Source organism: Mobula hypostoma, chromosome 12 (genome assembly GCF_963921235.1).
Source record: "Mobula hypostoma chromosome 12, sMobHyp1.1, whole genome shotgun sequence".
Classification (NCBI taxonomy): domain Eukaryota; kingdom Metazoa; phylum Chordata; class Chondrichthyes; order Myliobatiformes; family Myliobatidae; genus Mobula; species Mobula hypostoma.
Genome location: NC_086108.1, coordinates 57,977,310 through 57,995,268, shown reverse-complemented (window position 1 = coordinate 57,995,268; position 17,959 = coordinate 57,977,310). Strand labels below are relative to the sequence as shown.

Here is a 17,959-nt window from a genome sequence, read left to right as displayed (position 1 = left end):
AAAGAGGTACAGGGCTGGAGAAGGAGAAATCCGATAGGAGAGGACAGAAGGAAAGAAAAGGGGGAGAAAGGGAGAGGAAGGGAGGTGAATGGCAGGTAAGGAGCTCTGCTGTCCTCCAACCAGAGTGTGGCCTCATCACAACAGTAGAGGAGGCCATGGACTGACATGTTGGAATGGGAAGTGGAGTCCCAATGTGACTCCCTTCTCCATTCGTCCCTCCCCACTCATCTCCCTCCTGACACTTATCCTTGCAACCAGAACAAGTGCTGCACTTGCCCCTTTACCTCTTCCCTCACCACCACTCACAGCCCCAAACAGTCCTTCCAGGTGAGGTGACACTTCACCTGTGAGTCTCTTTGAGGCCATTTGCTGCATCCAGCACTCCTGGTATGGCCTGCTGTCTATCGGTGATTCCTGATGCAGACTGGGAGACCACTTTGCCGAGCACCTACGCTCTGTCAGAAAAAGCGGGATCTGCCAGTGGCCACCCATTTTAATTCCACTTTCCATTCCCATTCTGACATGTCAGTCCATGGCCTCCTCCACTGTCACAATGAGACCACACTCAGGTTGGAGGGGCAACTCTTTAAGTTCCATCTGGATAGCCTCCAACCTGATGGCACGAATATCAATTTCTCAAACTTCTGGTAATGCACCTCTCCCCCTTCACCATTCCCCACCTCCATTTCCCTTTCACCTTATCTCCTTACCTGCCCGTCACCTCCCTCCCTCTGGTGCTCCTCCCCCTTTTCCCTCCATGGCTCTCTGTCCTCTCCTATCAGATTCCCCTTTCCCCAGCCTTTTTTCTCTTTCACCAATCAATTTCCCAGCCCCTTACTTCACTTCTCCCCCTTCCCAGTTTCACCTGTCACCTACTACCTTTTATTTCTTCCTCCCCTCCCTCCACATTCTTACTCTGACTCCTCATCTATATTTTGCAGTCCCGATGAAGGGTCTCGGCCTGAAACACTGACTGTACTCTTTTCTATAGATGCTGCCTCGCCTGCTGAGTTCCTCCAGCACTTTGTGCTCGTGTTGCTTGGATTTCCAGCACCTGCAGATTCTCTCCTGTATGTGATGTGTCAGTGGGCCTATTTTGGTTCAGGGACCATACTTCTGAGTCCTAAATTAGCGGAAGTCTAATTTTGTCGTCATCAAACAGAAATTTGCAAAAAAAAAAGTAGAATAGGAGAGACTGTTTGCATGTTGAAGGACAGAATGTGCCTGTTAGTGTGAAGGGCAAGGCCAGCAAGAGTAAGGAACTGTGATTCACAAAGGATATTAAGCATCTGGTCAGGAAAGATTAGGTGTATGTCAAGCACAGGCAGCTGGGATTGAATGAGTCCCCTGAGGAGAATAAGAGACATAGGAAGGAAATTAGGAAGGCAAAAAGTGCCATAAGACTTCACTGGCAGACAAGGCAAAGGAAGATCCTGTAAGATTCTACAAGTATATTAAGATCAGAAGAGTAGCTGGTGAGTGAGGATAATCAACAATATTATTATTATTATTACTTTATTGTCACCAAACAATTGATACTAGAGCGTACAATCATCACAGTGATATTTGATTCTGCGCTTCGTGCTCCCTGGAGTACAAATAAATAGTAAATATGATAAAAATTTAAATTATAAATCATAAATAGAAAATAGAAAAATGGAAAGTAAGGTAGTGCAAAAAAAAAACCGAGAGGCAGGTCCGGATATTTGGAGGGTACGACCCAGATCCGGGTCAGGATCCGTTCAGCCGTCTTATCACAGTTGGAAAGAAGCTGTTCCCAAATCCGGCCGTACAAGTCTTCAAGCTCCTGAGCCTTCTCCCGGAGGGAAGAGGGATGAGAAGTGTGTTGGCTAGGTGAGTCGTGTCCTTGATTATCCTGGCAGCACTGCTCCGACAGCATGCGGTGTAAAGTGAGTGCACAGACGGAAGATTGGTTTGTGTGATGTGCTGCGCCATGTTCACGATCTTCTGCAGCTTCTTTCGGACTTGGACAGGACAACTTCCATCCCAGGTTGTGATGCACCCTAGAAGAATGCTTTCTACGGTGCATTTATAAAAATTAGCGAGGGTTTTAGGGGACAGGCCAAATTTCTTTAGTTTTCTCAGGAAATAAATGCACTGGTGGGCCTTCTTGGCAGTGGACTCTGCTTGGTTGGATCAAGTCAGGTCATTTGTGATATTGACCCCGAGGAACTTAAAGCTTTTGACCTGTTCCACCTGTGCACCACCGATGTAGATGGGATCGCGCGGTCCGTTACTCCTTCTGAAGTCAACAACCAATTCCTTCATTTTGCTGACATTTGAGGGATAGGTTATTGTCTTCGAACCATGCCACCAGGTTCTTAATTTCCTCTCTGTACTCAAACTCATCATTACCCGAGATATGGCCTACAATTGTGGTGTCATCAGCAAACTTACATACTGAGTTCAATGGAAACTTGGCTACACAATCATGGGTGTACAGTGAGTACAGCAGGGGGCTGAGTACACAGCCTTGTGGGGCACCGGTGCTCAGAGTGATTGTAGAGGAGAGCTATTTTTACAGCCTGGGTCCTGTCTGTGAGGATATAGATGGTCAAGCTTCCAAATTTATAGTTTTTGTCTGTATTTACATGCCACAGAGAAGGACATAGTGAGTTGAGAGAGAACAGGGGTTTCCCGGAGCAAGTCAACATGACAAAGGTGGAGCTCTCGAAATACATAAAGGTGGGTAATTACCCAGAGCCTGACCAGGTTTATCCTAGGATGTTATGGAAAGCAAGGGAGAAGATTGCTGGAGCCCTGGCAGCGATTTAGGTATCTTCGTTAGCCATTGGTGAGGTATCAGAAAACTGGAGGATAGGTAATGTATATTTATTAAAGAGCAGCAGGAATAAGCTGGGGATCTACAGGCTAGTGAGCCCTAAATCCATGATAGTTAAATTATTGCAAGGCTTTCTGAGGGGCAGATTATCTGCATCTGGAAAGATAAGGACCAATTAGAGATAGCAGCATGGCTTTCTGCATAGTAAATAATGTCTCGCAAATTTGAAGAGGTGACCAAGAGGACTGATGAGGGTAGACATGGTACATCTTGTTTACATGGACTTTAGCAAGGCCTTTCATTAAGTCCCACATGCTGGGCTGGTTTGAAATGTTAGAACATGTGGGCAGGATGAGCAAGACAATTTGATACCGATCTGTCTCAGTGGAAGAGCCAGAGGGTGGTAGTGAAGGGTTACTTTTCAGAATGGAGACCTGTGGCCAATGGTTGTGCCTGAGGGATTGCTGCTGGGTCTTATTTTCTGTTTGCCATATATATTAATGATTTGGGTGTAAATGCAAACAGCATGGTTAGTAAGTTTGCAGGCGACACTGAATTTGTTTGTATGATTGACGGTGAAGAAGATCATATGAGCTTACAATTGGCTGTAGATCATTTGAGAAATGAGGTAAGGGAGTGGCTGATGGACTTTAACTCAGATATCTGCAAAAATGATGCATTTTGTGAAGTTAAACCCCAGCAGACATATAGAGTGTTGTGTTGAACAGAAAGACTTTGGGGTATAAGTGCAAAGATCCCTGAAAGTAGGAAAGTAAGTAGATATAGTGGTGAGGAAAGTGTTTGGCACGTTTGCCTACATTGGCTGAAGCAATGAGTTTAAGAGTTGGGACTTCATATTATAGTTGTACAAAAGCTGGAGCTAATTAAGCTAAGAGGGTACAGAAAAGAAACTCAAGGCTTTTGCAGGACTAGAGAGATTGGATAGGGTCGGTCTATTTTCTACAAAGCGAAGGAGACTGAGAAGCAACATGAGGTAAGATAGTCAGTGACTGCTCTTATGTAGGGATGTTTAAAACTAATATGCATAGGTTTAAGTTGAGAGGGGGGACATTTTCAAGGGAAACTGAGATAAATTTGTCACACAAAGAATAGCTGGCATCTGGAATAAGCTGCCAGAGATGGTGGTGAGGCAGAAAGAGAAACAAAATTTAAGAGGCATCTTAATGAGCAGGGCAGAGGGGAATATGGAATTAATATGGGCAAATGTGATTAGTACAGAAAGGCACGATGGATGGCATGGGTGTGATGGGCTGAAGGGCCTATATATGCCGTGCAACTCTATGACTCTATGACACCTGACGATTTACAGTACATTAAAATTATATTAAAAATCATTAAATGCAGTAAAATCTAATGAAAATTCAAATTAGGGAAAAAACTTTTATCAGCAACTGAAACTGTAATTTCCCTTTAAGGAACCTGCTTCAATAGTGTAGATTCCACACTCTCTTATAATAAGAATGTTGGAATATAAATGAGCAGTCTCATCTGAAGTTGCAAGATTCAGTAAGGTCAAGAAAGGCATCACAAAATTAGTTTCCTGAATTATTTAAAATAACACAGGCAGCTCTGTTGCTCATTACTGATGCTAAACATAGAAACTTAATGAAATCAAATTGACAATTTAGTATCGTTAACATTCTTTTTGAGAAGTATACCATTTTGATGCATCAAATAAAACAATAAATTTTAGTCTTACTATGTTTTTAAAGCAACAATATAATATTCAAAATACTGGCAGAAGGAGGCCATGTAATTAATATATTTTGCTATTTTCAAAGCAGAGCAAAACCAAATCTCATTTCTTCATCTTTCTATTTGTCAAAAAAAATGATTATACCACAGGTCACTCATTTTTAAGTACACTTTGCATGATATCCAGAACAGAGACAAAATGCAAATATCTTTGCCAAATGTACTTGGAGCAAGAATGGATATAATGGGAGTAACAGTATATTTCAGGCACACTGAAAATGGATACCATGACATCTATGAGCTCGTCATCTCTTTCTGACTAGCCTGTTCTGCCAGATAATATGATTGTGGTGGATCCCCCATACCTCTTAATGCCTTTTGGTCTGGAAATCTACCGCCTCCTTGAATATATATACACCAAATTGTCTTTCAGTTTTTGTAGAATAGAATTACACAGGTTTTTCACCAACTGAGTGAACTAATTTCTCATCTCAAGCCTAAACATTTCACCCTGTATCCTAAGACAACTGATTCCAGAATCCTCAGTCAGGGAAAATTGAACCTGTTGAACCTTGTCAAAATTATGTTCTTTTCACATTCTTCAAAACTCCAGTGAATACAAATCCAGTTGACCCAATCTCTCCTCATCTGACAATCCTACCATGCCTGTGAATTTGTTGCATTCCTTCTATGAAGCCTTTGTTCTAAATATATCCTTTGTTGGCAAAGGAGACCAAAATTTCATACCACCACACACAAAATGCTGGAGGAACTCAGCAGGTCAAGAAATGAATAAACAGTTGACATTTCGGGCCGAGACCCTTCTTCAGGACTGGAAAAGGAGGAAGATGTCAGAATAAAAATATTGGGGGAGGGGAAGAAGGAAAGCCAGAAGGTGATAGAGAAAGCCAGGTGGTTGGGAAAGGTAAAGTGCTGGAAAGAAAGGAATTTGAAAGGAGAGGAGAGTGGACCACGGGAGAAAGAGAAGGAGGAGGGGCATCCAGGGGGAGGTGATAGGCAGGTGAGAAGAGTAAGAGGCCAGAGTGGGGAATAGAAGAAAAGGGGAGGGGAGGGATTTTTAACTGGAATTTCATATAATAGTCCACAAAGGTCTCACCAAAGTCTTACATCACTTCTGTTTTCAAAACTTTTGCAAAGGAGGCCAACACACCATTCATCTTCATAGCAGCTTGCTGTATGCTTTATTTCAGTATAATATGGGCTTCCAGATCACTTATCCTAAGTTCAAGTTTATTATTGTCTGACTGTACATATATACAACCAAATGAAACAACGTTTCTCCAGACCACAGTGCACCCACACAACATATATCACACACAGCAGATAAACTAAAATCTTATACTATGTATATATAAGTTAATAAAAATATACTTCAAAATGCAAAATCACAATTTTACAAAATGTAAAGCACAGCATGGGTAAACAGTGAACAGCTTGCTATCCTAGTGACAAGACCTCAGAAGTGGCAGGGTATTCATCAACCTCACAGCCTGAGGAATGAAGCTGTTACCCAGTCTGGCAGTCCTAGAGCTTCTGTACCTCCTTCCTGATGGTAATGGCTCAAAGAGATTATCGAATAGGTGGTAGGGATCCTCAACAAATGCTTTGAGCCCTTCGTCTACACCCTTCCCAGTAAATGTCATAAATTGGAGTGGGGAGGTGGTGTGTGGAGAGAGACCTTGATGATCTTCTCGGCGGAGTTTACTATCCTCTGCAGGGTCTTGTGGTCTGATGCTTTGCAGCTTCTGTACCACACGGTGATGCAGCCAGACAGGGCACTCTCGATGGTGCTCCTGTAGAAAGGTGTTAGAATGGGGACGGGGAGCCTTGTACACCTCAAATTCCTCAGAAAGCATAGACACTGCTGTTGCCTTCTTGACTGGTGAGGAGGTGTTGTGGGTCCAGGTTAGATCATCCACCATGTGCACACCAATGAACTTTGTGCTCTTCACTCTCTCCATGGCAGAGCCATTGATGTGCAAAGGAAAGTGGTCAACCCGTGCCTTCCTGAAGGCTACAATCATCTCTTTTGTTCTTGACCATTTGTCAGGCCTCTCTGCCTCCTCTGTGTGCCCACTCATTGTTGCTGATGAAGCCGACCACTGTAGTATCATCAGTGAACTTGCTGACGCTCCTGTCTGAGCTGAATCTGGCAGTGCAGTCCTGAGTCAGCAATGTGAACACAACAGACCAACGCTCAGTGTGATGAAGTTGAGATGTTGCTGCCAACTCGGACAGACTGGGGACTTCTACTAATAACCCAGTTACAGTGAAGGGTGTTGAGTCCCAACGAGGACAGTTAACCCACCACCCTCTGAGGGTTAAATGTTGAGCTGAAGTCGATGAGCAACATCCTAGTGTATGAGGCATTGCTTTATAAGTGGCACAGGCTGGGGTGGAGGGCTGAGGCTATGGCATCATCAGTGGACCGGTTTGAATAGGCAAACTGGAAAAGACCTCATGTAGCTGGAAGGTAGAATTTCATAAGATCCATTACCAGATGCTCAAAGTACTTTATAACTGTTGAGGTCAGTGACACTGGGCAGCAATCGTTTAGGCCAGTTACCATCGCTCTCTTGGGCACCGGAATGATGGTGACTGCCTTGAAGCCTGGAGAGACAGTGAATTGCTTCAGAGAGATATTAAAGATATCCATTAAGAATTTTGTTAGCTGGGCCGCACAGTCCCTCAGCACTGACTGGGTATATTGTCTGGCCCTTCAGCTTTGCATGGATTTACCCTGGCGAGAGTCCTCCCCACCTCCACTGCAGCCTGACAGGGCGCCTGCTCTTCAGGAAGAGAGGTGGCCTTTCTCAATGTCACATCATTCCATTGGTCAATTGCACATAGAAAGCATTCAGCCTGTCAGGAAGGGCGACATCGTTGTCATCATGAGCAGGGTGGACTTGTAATCAGTCATGATTTGTATACCTTGCCATATGCTCTGCGTGTCCCTGGTATCACAAAGGTGTTTGCAAATTTCCCGTGCATACTCACACTTTGCCCTCCTGGTGACTCTTGCTGTCCTTACAGTCATCCTGTCCCCTGATCTGAAGGCAATGTCCTGACCCTTAAGCAGTACATGAACTTCAGCTGTCAGCCATGGTTTCCGGTTTGCCCTGAGAGTGTAGTGTTTAATCACGGTAACACTCTCAATGCACTTTACTAAGTGGTCTGTCACCAATTCCGCACATTCATTAACATTTCAGCCTTCTTTTTTCCTTAGTAAGTGCATAACTGCATAGTTATCTACATTATACCTCATCTTTGCCTACTTTTGTCTCCATGTACTCTGCTTACCCAAATTGCCTCAAAGTTCCTTTGCATTCTGCCCAGTCCCAAGCCTTGTGCCAAGAGCAAATTTAGAAATCTCACATTTAGTTCCTTCCTCCAGATCACTGTTAAACAGCTGGAGCTTCAGCACTGATACAGTACCTTTGTTCCCACAGAAATCAGGATCCATTTAGAACTACTCTTTGTTTTTTGTCTATCAATCAATTTTCAATCAATTTTAGATTACCTAACAACTTTATTTGATTCCTTTTTTAATCTACCTAGTTCTATACATGATTATTTTTGTTTGCCATGGGTGGATCACATTTCTGTTTGTGAAATAACTGGCATTTCAGTTCTGTCTTGCCTCCTAATGAGGCTTCCCAAAATATGTAAGCTAACTTACTCTCAAAATTTTGGTATTTAAAATGACCCTGCCAGGTCTGCATACTCTCCGCATGTTACCATTCAGTTCCAACAGTCCTGCTCCTGACCGATTACTGTTGCACGTCTTGGTTAGTTGCCCCTTTGCTCTGTCTATCCCTGTTTCTCGTTTACCCTGCAGGGTCCTCTGGGTCATCACCCTTTCAGGTCCCCTTCATCTCCACGCTGCTGAGATCCTTTCAGGTCCCCTTCATCTCCACGCTGCTGAGATCCTTGCAGGTCCCCTTCATCTTCACACTGCTGAGATCCTTGCAGGTCCCCTTCATCTCCACGCTGCTGAATATCCTTGCAGGTCTGCTTCGCTTTTATCTGCCACATTCCTGTCTCTCCTGTTATCCACTTAATTTTCTCCTTTTCCACAAATTCACAACCACATAAAGAAATGTTATAAAAACGAAACCACACATGATTGATTTGGGTTGTACCCAGTGAGATGCAAAGGAAGACAGATTTTACGTCCTTCTGTAATAACGGAATTTGTAGTAAATTTATTATTTTTTCGGAGTCACACCAGATCATCAATCCACATTTTAAAGTTGAAAATCAATTTTAAAAAATCTTCTTGCTAGGATGCTCATACCTGTTTATGATATTAATATTAAACAGTGTTCTATACAGTTCTATTGGTCTGGGATGTTGGTGAATATTGGTAGCTCAGGTTGAGGGGATTGCCGAGGTTGACAATTAGCTTGCAGATGTTTCATCACCAGTTGAGGTGACGCCCTCAGTGCGCAGTTGTTGGTGTTTCTCTCTGGAAGGGTTCATGTTCACATAGGCCTCCATTCACTTGCCTCAGTTCTGATTGGCTACCCCTTCAGTTGACCTTCAATCTCTATTATCTTGCGTTTCTTTGGCTCTAAGGGGTTCCTAGGTGGCATCTATTATGATATGTTTGTCTACAGAATTATCAGATAAGAACCATGCTTCTAAAAATTCTCCAACCTGCTTCATTTGCTTGTGCCAGATCCTTCCCAGTATCCTGGTTAAAATGGTGTCCTTCTCAGTCTTCATGTACCAAGATCAGCGACAGTGGATCATGTCTCCGTACTGCCACTTTGTGTTCCCCTAAATCGGTTGAGAGTTTACATCCTGTCTGGCAACATAGTTCTTGTTACAGTCTCCGCAGGTGATTCTGTGCACCACATTACTTTTGTTGGTTGTCCTTACTGGTACCTTGGTTCTTGAGACAAGCTTCCTTAAAGTCGCCCTTGGTTTGTGAGCGATTGTGATGCCGTGAGGTTCGAGCAGTCAAGCTGTCATTTCTGAGATATGCTTGATATAGGACAAGGTTGCACATTTCAATGTGCCTTGAGTAAGGTTTGTGCGACTTTTTCTTCTTTTTCATCTCCTGATGAAATTCCATGGGTAACTGTTATTCTGGAGCACTTTGAATAAGTGCTTCTCTTTCCTGGTCTGAAGTTCGGAGGTGCTGCAGTGCGTTTGTTCTCTCTTAAATAAGGCGTGACTTGTGGCAGGCTGGGTGGTTGCTACTGTAGCTCAATACTTGGACCAGTAGACGGATGCCCCTAATATACTGTCTGTCCTTCTCGCGACAAGTACACCCAGAAATGCCAGTCGGTTGCTTCTTTCTCTTTCCATTGTAAATTTGGTGTCACTGAATACGTTTTTGACTTAGTTAAAGGTAACCTTGATTTCATTTTGTTTGAATATGTAGTGTATTGGATCACCTGCAGAGACTGCACCAAGAACTACATCGCCAGACAGGATGTAAACTCTCAACTTGATTACGGGAACACAAACTGGCGGTACGCAGACACGATCCACTGCTGCTGATCTAGGTACATGAAGACCAAGAAGGACACCACAGATATTCTGACGTAGGCAAACACAAGCAAGCATGAGAATTTTTTGAAGCGTGGCTCTCTTCTGATAACTCTGCAAGCAAACATGTCGAAATAGACGCCATCTATAAACCCCCAAGAGCCAAAGAAATGTGAGCCAATGGAATTTAAAGGTCAGCTGAAGTGGTAGCCAATCAGGACCGAGACAAGCGAACGGGGACCTATATAAATGTGAGCACTCCCAGAGAGAAACACCAACAACAGCACATTGAGGATGTCACCTCGACTCGTGATGAAACATCTGCAAGCTAATTGCCAAGCTCGGCAAACACCGCAACGTCAAGCTCTTTTGTGACAGATGCATGACAAGGAGATATATTTTGAGCGCTCAGTTACCCAAATATAAAATAGATGTTAAATGAGCCAACAGACTTCACAATATTGAATTGATTATTCTTTTGGTATATGATAATTGCCAAAGTTAGTGGCACCTGATTAATTTGTTTCAACCTGTTTTAAATTTATTCTTACCAGCTCTGTAAATTCATTACTGCCCAGGTCCAATCGATCAATTTGTGTCAGTCTGTGCATTGACCTGCAACAGTTCAGAAAGAAAGGGTTTGCAAATTGTCACGTTATTATATTATGCAAATACCATTACACTGCAAGTAGATATTAATAATCATCAATATTAGAAAAGGAAATAATGACGATAGTAATGAATAATGTTTATCTACAACGATTTTCATCCTTGTGCAATCCGAAGTATTTTGTGACCAGATTGAATTAGGACTCCAGCTCCAATGGAGGGAAGCTTGGCAGCCTCTGGCAAGAACGGGTCCATACAAACAAGACTATGGGATATATTACCAGCTTTTAGAGGAAGGGATCAACTGATGAATGTTGGTCGGGGAGGCAAACTATTTCCACCTGCGGCCAAGAAACACATTAGACTTGAGCAAGCGCAGGAATCTTTAATTTTTCTTTGGTGAAATACCAAGAAAGAAATAACAAAAAACATTGCACAGACTGGAGATCAGAAAGAATAGCAGAAAATAAATGCAAGCATTTTATAAAGACAAACAAATTAAACAGTTAGGGTTCAAGGCATGTGAGAGGAACTGTGCATTCATTCGTGTGTATTGCTACTTTTAAACTTAAAGATCGCAGAAAACTGAAACAAAGCAGTTGGAGATGTTTGGCCTTGGGGCATGCTCTTAAGAAACAATAGAATTTATTGTTTTCTCCTCTGCCCCCCCGCCATCTGCAACTGAAAACACGTTTGCATATCACTGCTCTACTCTCTTTACACCCATGACAGTGTGGCAAGGCACATCTCAAACATCCTCTTTAAATTTGCTGATGATACAACTGTAGTTGCAGAATCTCAGATGGTGATGAGAAGCCATATAGGAGTGATATAGATCAGCTGTGTGAGTGTTGTCGGAACAACAAACTTGCAGTCAACATTAGTAAAACCAATGTGCACTTCAGGAAGAGGAAGTTGAGAGAACTTTTCGTGGGCTTCAATCATCGAGAACACTTGCTTGTTTGGTTGATGCAGCACAAGGTTTAAAAAGAGACCTGGACCTTTCGGGACTTTCCAGTGGGCTTCAATCATAACGATCTATTAGGCACTTGTCAAAGAGGGAGGGTGAACAGCTGGAAGTCATGGTACATATTGGTAGCAAGGTAGAAAAAGGGATGAGGTCCTGAAGAGAGAATGCAAGGAGCTAGGTAGAAAGCTGAAAAGCAGGACCCCATGGAGCTTAAGGTAAAGGAAGCCTTAGGAGACAATGATCATAATGTGATAGATTTCGCCCTGCAGTTTGAGAGCAAGAAGCTAAAATTACATGTATTAGTATTACAATGGAGTAAAAGGAATTATAAAGGCAGGAGAGATGATCTGGCTAAAGTTGATTGGAACAGGACACTAGAAATATTATAAATGTTACCTTATAAATGTTCTAAAATCTTCAATAGCAGCATCTGAAAACACATTGAAGAGCAGGGCTTCAACAGTGCATCTGCTGCAACCTCAACATCACTGAGGCCCTGTGAGAGTTATGACAGAGTCTGGGATTGCGAAGTAAAAGATGATTGAAGACACACATCTGTTTGTGCAGATGTAGGTTGAACAGTTGTGTGGTGCATCGGGGGTACAAATGGAAGAACTGAGCACTGTACCAAAATTCAAATGGTACCGAGAGTGCACCGATAATTTTCAACCCTTTCTAAAAGACTAAGTTATGCAAAGCTCTTGTGAGTGGAAAGAGGGTGTGAAATGAGATTGGGAAAGAGAGGTCTGGGAGCAAAAGGAATACAGGAAATTGAGGAAATAAAGACTCGAACTAATAACCAGCAAATTAAAGACTTTTCTATATGGTATTTGTCAGTCAGTCAGTGGGTGCCGTCCTGAATCCAAGGTTGGCGGCTATGCACCTCCATCTTCTTCGATCTTGTGACAGCACCGAGTACAGCCTCTCTTCCAGTTTGTTCTCGCTGACCGCCTTGGCACTGCCCACCGGCGAGCTCGAGCCCGAGGCCGTGTCGGCCTACAGCTGCGGCCGCTTCTTCGAGCTCGGCCATTTGTTAGGTGGAGGCTTTGGGCAGGTCCAGTCACACGATGCAGCACCCAAGTTCATAATATCTCTTCTAACTAGGTGCATAGCATACGATTCGTAGATACGTGTTGAGGCTTTAAACTCTTCCACGGAAGATGGCCGTTGGCTCACAAGGAGCTCATCCGCCGTTTGTCAGGTCTTTTTTTTTTAGTCCTGCTGGGTGTCCTCACACCCTCCTATGTGGTATATAAAAGGTTAAAATGTTATTAGTAAGAATATTTGAAGTATAGCTTTTTCTTGTTCTTTTTATTCAGTTAATCTAACAGAATGAAGCATGGCCAGATTCACATCCTGCAGCAAGTAAGAGTTGAAAGAATTATCCACTCCTGGACAACAGCACAACAGTAATTGTCTAGTGAAGGAGAGAGAACGAGCAATAGTGTGTATGATGATGCCATACCAAAAGCAAACAACAGGCAGGCAGATCAAAACACCCTTGAGGACACCTTAATATTTTAACCAACATTCAGTTCAAAGTATTGACATGGGTAGAGGGCTTCCCTGGGTTTCCAGTCAGACCCATGACCATAGCACCAGGCACAGGGAGGAAAGAGAAAGGCCAAGGGAGCAATAGCTATGTTGACTTTACATCCAGAGGAACAGATAAACATTTCTATTGTTGGAGATATGATTCCAGAATGGTACACTGCCTCCTGATGCCAAGGTTAAAGATATTACTAAGTATAAAAGAGTACACAGTTCTGGAGGCTGATTTCAGAAGTTATGAAAAAGCAGGAAATCAAAGATAGCCATATCTTGAATACAGTGTTAAGCATTAGTGAATATAGAAAGAGCAGGACAGCATAGATAAATGAATGGTTGGAGAACTGGTGCTGAAAGGGAACTTTCAATTCTTGGATTTTGGAGACTATAGGACTAAACTGAATAACACCTTTGTGGGCTGGTTCGCTCATGTGGGGGGGGGGAGCGGGAGTTGCAGTGGGAAAGAGGGTAAATTTACATGGTGGGGGATGAGCACATAATAAAGAGAAAAAGGTGCACAAAGATCAGGAGAGGTAAATAGCACCAAAATACTAGAATGTACAATCATCACAGCGATATTTGATTCTGTGTTTCGCGCTCCCTGGAGTACAAAACGATAGCAAATGTTGAAAATTTAAATTATAAATCATAAATAGAAAATAGAAAAGGGAAAGTAAGGTAGTGCAAAAAAAAAAACCGAGAGGGAGGTCTGGATATTTGGAGGGTATGGCTCAGATCCGGGTCAGGATCCGTTCATCAACTCATCTTCTACCTTAGGCCACGAACTTATCAATCACCCCTGATGAGTTATTAACTGATGAGCTATTAACTTCAAACTTTCTGCATAATCACTCAAGGAGTTGAAATGCACGTGCATGTACTGAGAGCTGTATAACTCATCTCCTTCTGCCTTAGGCCACGAACTTATCAATCACCCCTGCTGTAGACACTTTCTGGAGGTCCAAGATCCGTATGCTCCATGACCACTGGACTAAGTGTGTAAACGTAGGAAGGGACTATGTTGAAAAATAAATGTGCTAGGTTTTCTAAAATTGACTCTTTCTACCTTAGACCACAAACCTATCTGTCACCCCTTGTATGTCAGTACCGATATGGAGTGGAAATGATTTAGGCAAGGCAGAGCACGCATCATTGGGGGAAACATCTGAGAAACAGCAGCAACCAATTTAGAATTACTAAGGAAAAGGTTAGAACCCTACAAGCTTTAAAATAACAAATTGGAGAAAGGTCAGCTTCAGCAGGACAAAAACAGATCCAGACCACAAAATCTCCAATCATTGCTTGGCAGGCAGAACTGCAGTTGAAACCAGTCACCCATCATTGACCAAAAAAAGAGAGAATAAAATACAGTAAAAAACATTACTGAATTCAAGTTAATACAAGTTAAAACCAAGTTCAGTAAAAAATGTTATGAGGGAAAGTGAAAAAGAAATTAAAGAAACATGAGAAAAAGAAGCTTACAGGATACATCAAAGTTCATTTTAAAATATTCAACAGGCGTGCAAAAATGTGTTAAAAAAGAGAGACTAAATGATCAAGGACCAAAAAGAATATTTATTCATGCAGGATGAGGGCATAGCTGAGATACTGAATGAGTACCTTACATCAATCTTCATTAAGGAAGAAGATGCTGTTGGAGTTTCAACAATGTAACTGTCATTCTGGATGGGTGTACAATTAATAATGAGAAGACGCTACATGGTTGAGAGTTGGAACCCTTATTTCTTATTATATATATTAACAGTCTAGAAGTGAATGCAGAAGAGTGTGTTAACTTGACAGTCAGACAACATTTGAAAGAGTGTGGCATATGGGAATCTGGGAAAAATTAGGTACAGATTGGAAGAGAAACCTGCAAGAGGCAATGTTTATGATGTTCCCAATGACTGGAGTGATTTCTCACACAAAGAGAGATGACTGTGGATTTTAGAGGTTAATCATCACAGGCCAAGACAATACTGCACGAGTTCTTTCGGGTATTGTTCTAGCCTCAGTCATCTTAAACTGCTTCATCAAGGACCTTTCTTCCATCATAAGGTTGGAAATGTAGATGTGTGCTGATGATTGCATAATTTTAATTATATATGCAGCCCAATCCTGCACACAGAAAGAGCTAGACAATCTTTACTGTAGGTTGAGAAGTGACAGGTAACAATTTTAGGCTAGAAGGGATACAGATCTATGAAAAGAAAATGTCTATGAACCAAGGTAACCTGAGCCCAGCAAATGACATGAGCAGGCTGGAAGTGGTTTGAATTAACCTGACTTTCAAAAAAACTACAGAGGAGATGGGAGGCACAACTTCTTGTTGGGAGAAGAGCGATGAGGTGATGCTGCTTGTAATTGTGGACTAGATCCAGTGGAGCATCTGGCCCAATAAGGCAGAACCAATGAGATGGAAACACAACGGTACAGAAAGAGATTAAGAATAGAGAATGCAGGTGTAGAAGCAAGAAGAACTCTGGAGACCAATCATCCCGGAAGTGAATGATATGCCAGTGACATGGAGATAATGTTAGGATCAAGAGGAACACTTGTTCAGAATTAACTCATGATTCTTGGGTAATAACTTTTGTATTCTGATTGACAGTTTGGGAATTGTCAAGAAAACCTAGTAGGAGATTGTACGGACAGCTAATCTTGTATGAATTTCAAACTCACTTTCATCCAAGCTGTACGAATTACATGTCCATTTGTAACTGCACCAATAAAGAAAAACGTTAGTTCATAAATATTCTGTTTTTGGTCTAACCAATCATTGTCAAATATGCCACGGAAGTGCCAGACAATGGTAATTTCCAACCACAGAATAGTTAACAAGGGGCGAATTAACTTACAAAACTGTGTCTTTGGGATATGGTGGGAAAGAGGAGCCCCCCCCAGGGGAAACACACACAACATGCAAAGTCCATGCAGTGAGCAGCAGCGTTTGGAATTGACCTTGAGTCATTGCAGCAGTGAGGCAGAGCTCTACTTGCTATTCCATACCGTCAGAATCAGCTTAGGGATCACTGGCAATTCTCATGAAATTTGTTTTTTCTCAGCAGCAATGATAAAAGAAAAACCATAAATTATAATAAGAAAAAATATATATTAATTAAATTACATATGTATGGCAAAAAAAGAGCAAAAATAAAAGAATAGTAGTGAGTTAGTGTACATGGGTTCACTGTCCATTCAGATATCTGATGGTGGTGGAGAAGAAGCTGTTCCTAAAACTTTGAGTCAGTGTCTTCAGGATCCTATACCCGCTCCTCGATGGTGACAATGAGAAGAGGGCATGTCCTGGGTGATGGGGGTCCTTAGTGACGGATGCCAGCTTTTTGAAGCATTGCCTTCTGAAGATGTCCTTGATGCTGGGGAGGCTAATGCCCATAATGCATAATGGAGCTGGCTGAAGTTGCAGGATTTTCCTAGCCTGTGCAATGGCTGTTCCAAAAAGGCAGTGATGCAACCAGTTCAAATGCTCTGCATGGTACATCTGTAGGAATTTGCAAGGAGTCTTTGATGACATACGAAGTGTCTTCCATCTCCCAATGAAACACATCTGCTGCCGTACCCTCTTTGTAATTGCATCAATCCGTCTTTAGAAATGTTGACATCCAGAAACTTGAAACTGCTCACCCTTTCCACTGGTGATCCCTTGATGAAGATAATGTGCATTGCCTCGACTTCTCTTCTCGAAGCCCGCAATCAATTCCTTGGTCTTACATTAAGTGCAAGGTTGCAGTAGTGACACCACTCAATCAGATGATCTATCTATTCTGTGTGCTGTTTGCCTTACACTATCAACAACCTTTTGAGCTAAAAATGAAGCACCTTAATTAGAAATATGAAGCACTTTTGGAATATAGCAAATATATTAATTACTGAAATTTATCATGGGAATTGATAATGAGATACTGTGTGACAGTCTTTAAGTCCAGAACATTCTGAATGGCAGTGTCTCACAGGAACAGAAGCAAGTGCATGGGATTTCTGTACTTATTTGGAAATGAACTGTAAAATCATATTATATCAAGTCTACTGCTGATTCTCAGCAAGGTTATTTTACAGTTAAATTGGTATAGTTTCATGGCACACCATGAATTCTCAGCTTTTCATAGGAGTCAATTTTCTTATATGCAGTTATTTTGTCAAGCATAGGAAGACTCACCACTCTCTTTCCACAAAAAAAATCACACAAAAAAAAAATCTTGCTACTAATTTGGAAAAAGCAGCCAAGCAGCACTGGTGAGGTTTTATGAAAACCTGCTTCACAGATCACAAGACCGCTTTGGAAATTTGGTACAGAGCATGGCACGCTAAAAGAACTACATCCATTAAAATAAATCATTTTAAATTGCAGTTATCCAGTCACAGTTACCAAGTATCATAGCAGGAACGAAAGTATTAAAACGATGTGTTACTTTAAAAGATACTGCTGACAACAATTGCTAAGTTGTATTAGTAGGTTAATACCATGAAAAATATTTTAATTTTATGTTCAAGTTATAACACGAATATGCTGATATGTAGTAATATGCTATTTTTATTCATTGAAGTGATGTGGGAGGTGCTGCCAAGTCCAATGTTAATTGCCAATCCCAACTTCCCCTGAGATGCTGATGCCTTCTTATACTGCTGCAATCCAAATGGCAAAGGATCATACATATTGCCATTACGAAGTTCCAGGATTATAATTTAGCCACGATAAAGGGATATTATGATACAGATTGGGATAGTTTAAGATTCTATTTGAACTGTATTGGATTGATTGCAAGAATGCGGCA

At 42.0% G+C, this 17,959-nt stretch overlaps 1 protein-coding gene across 19 annotated transcripts in view; it reads right to left on the bottom strand.

Moving 5' to 3' along the window:
- The window catches only part of lrrc7 (leucine rich repeat containing 7), a 661,225-nt gene that overhangs the window by 213,960 nt on the left and 429,306 nt on the right, over nucleotides 1-17,959 (bottom strand). For all 19 annotated transcript variants that reach the window (XM_063064200.1, XM_063064198.1, XM_063064201.1 and 16 more), the window contains one exon: nucleotides 10,591-10,654. In XM_063064200.1, coding sequence (XP_062920270.1) covers nucleotides 10,591-10,654 — 64 coding nt within the window. The remainder of the gene's footprint in view (nucleotides 1-10,590; nucleotides 10,655-17,959) is intronic.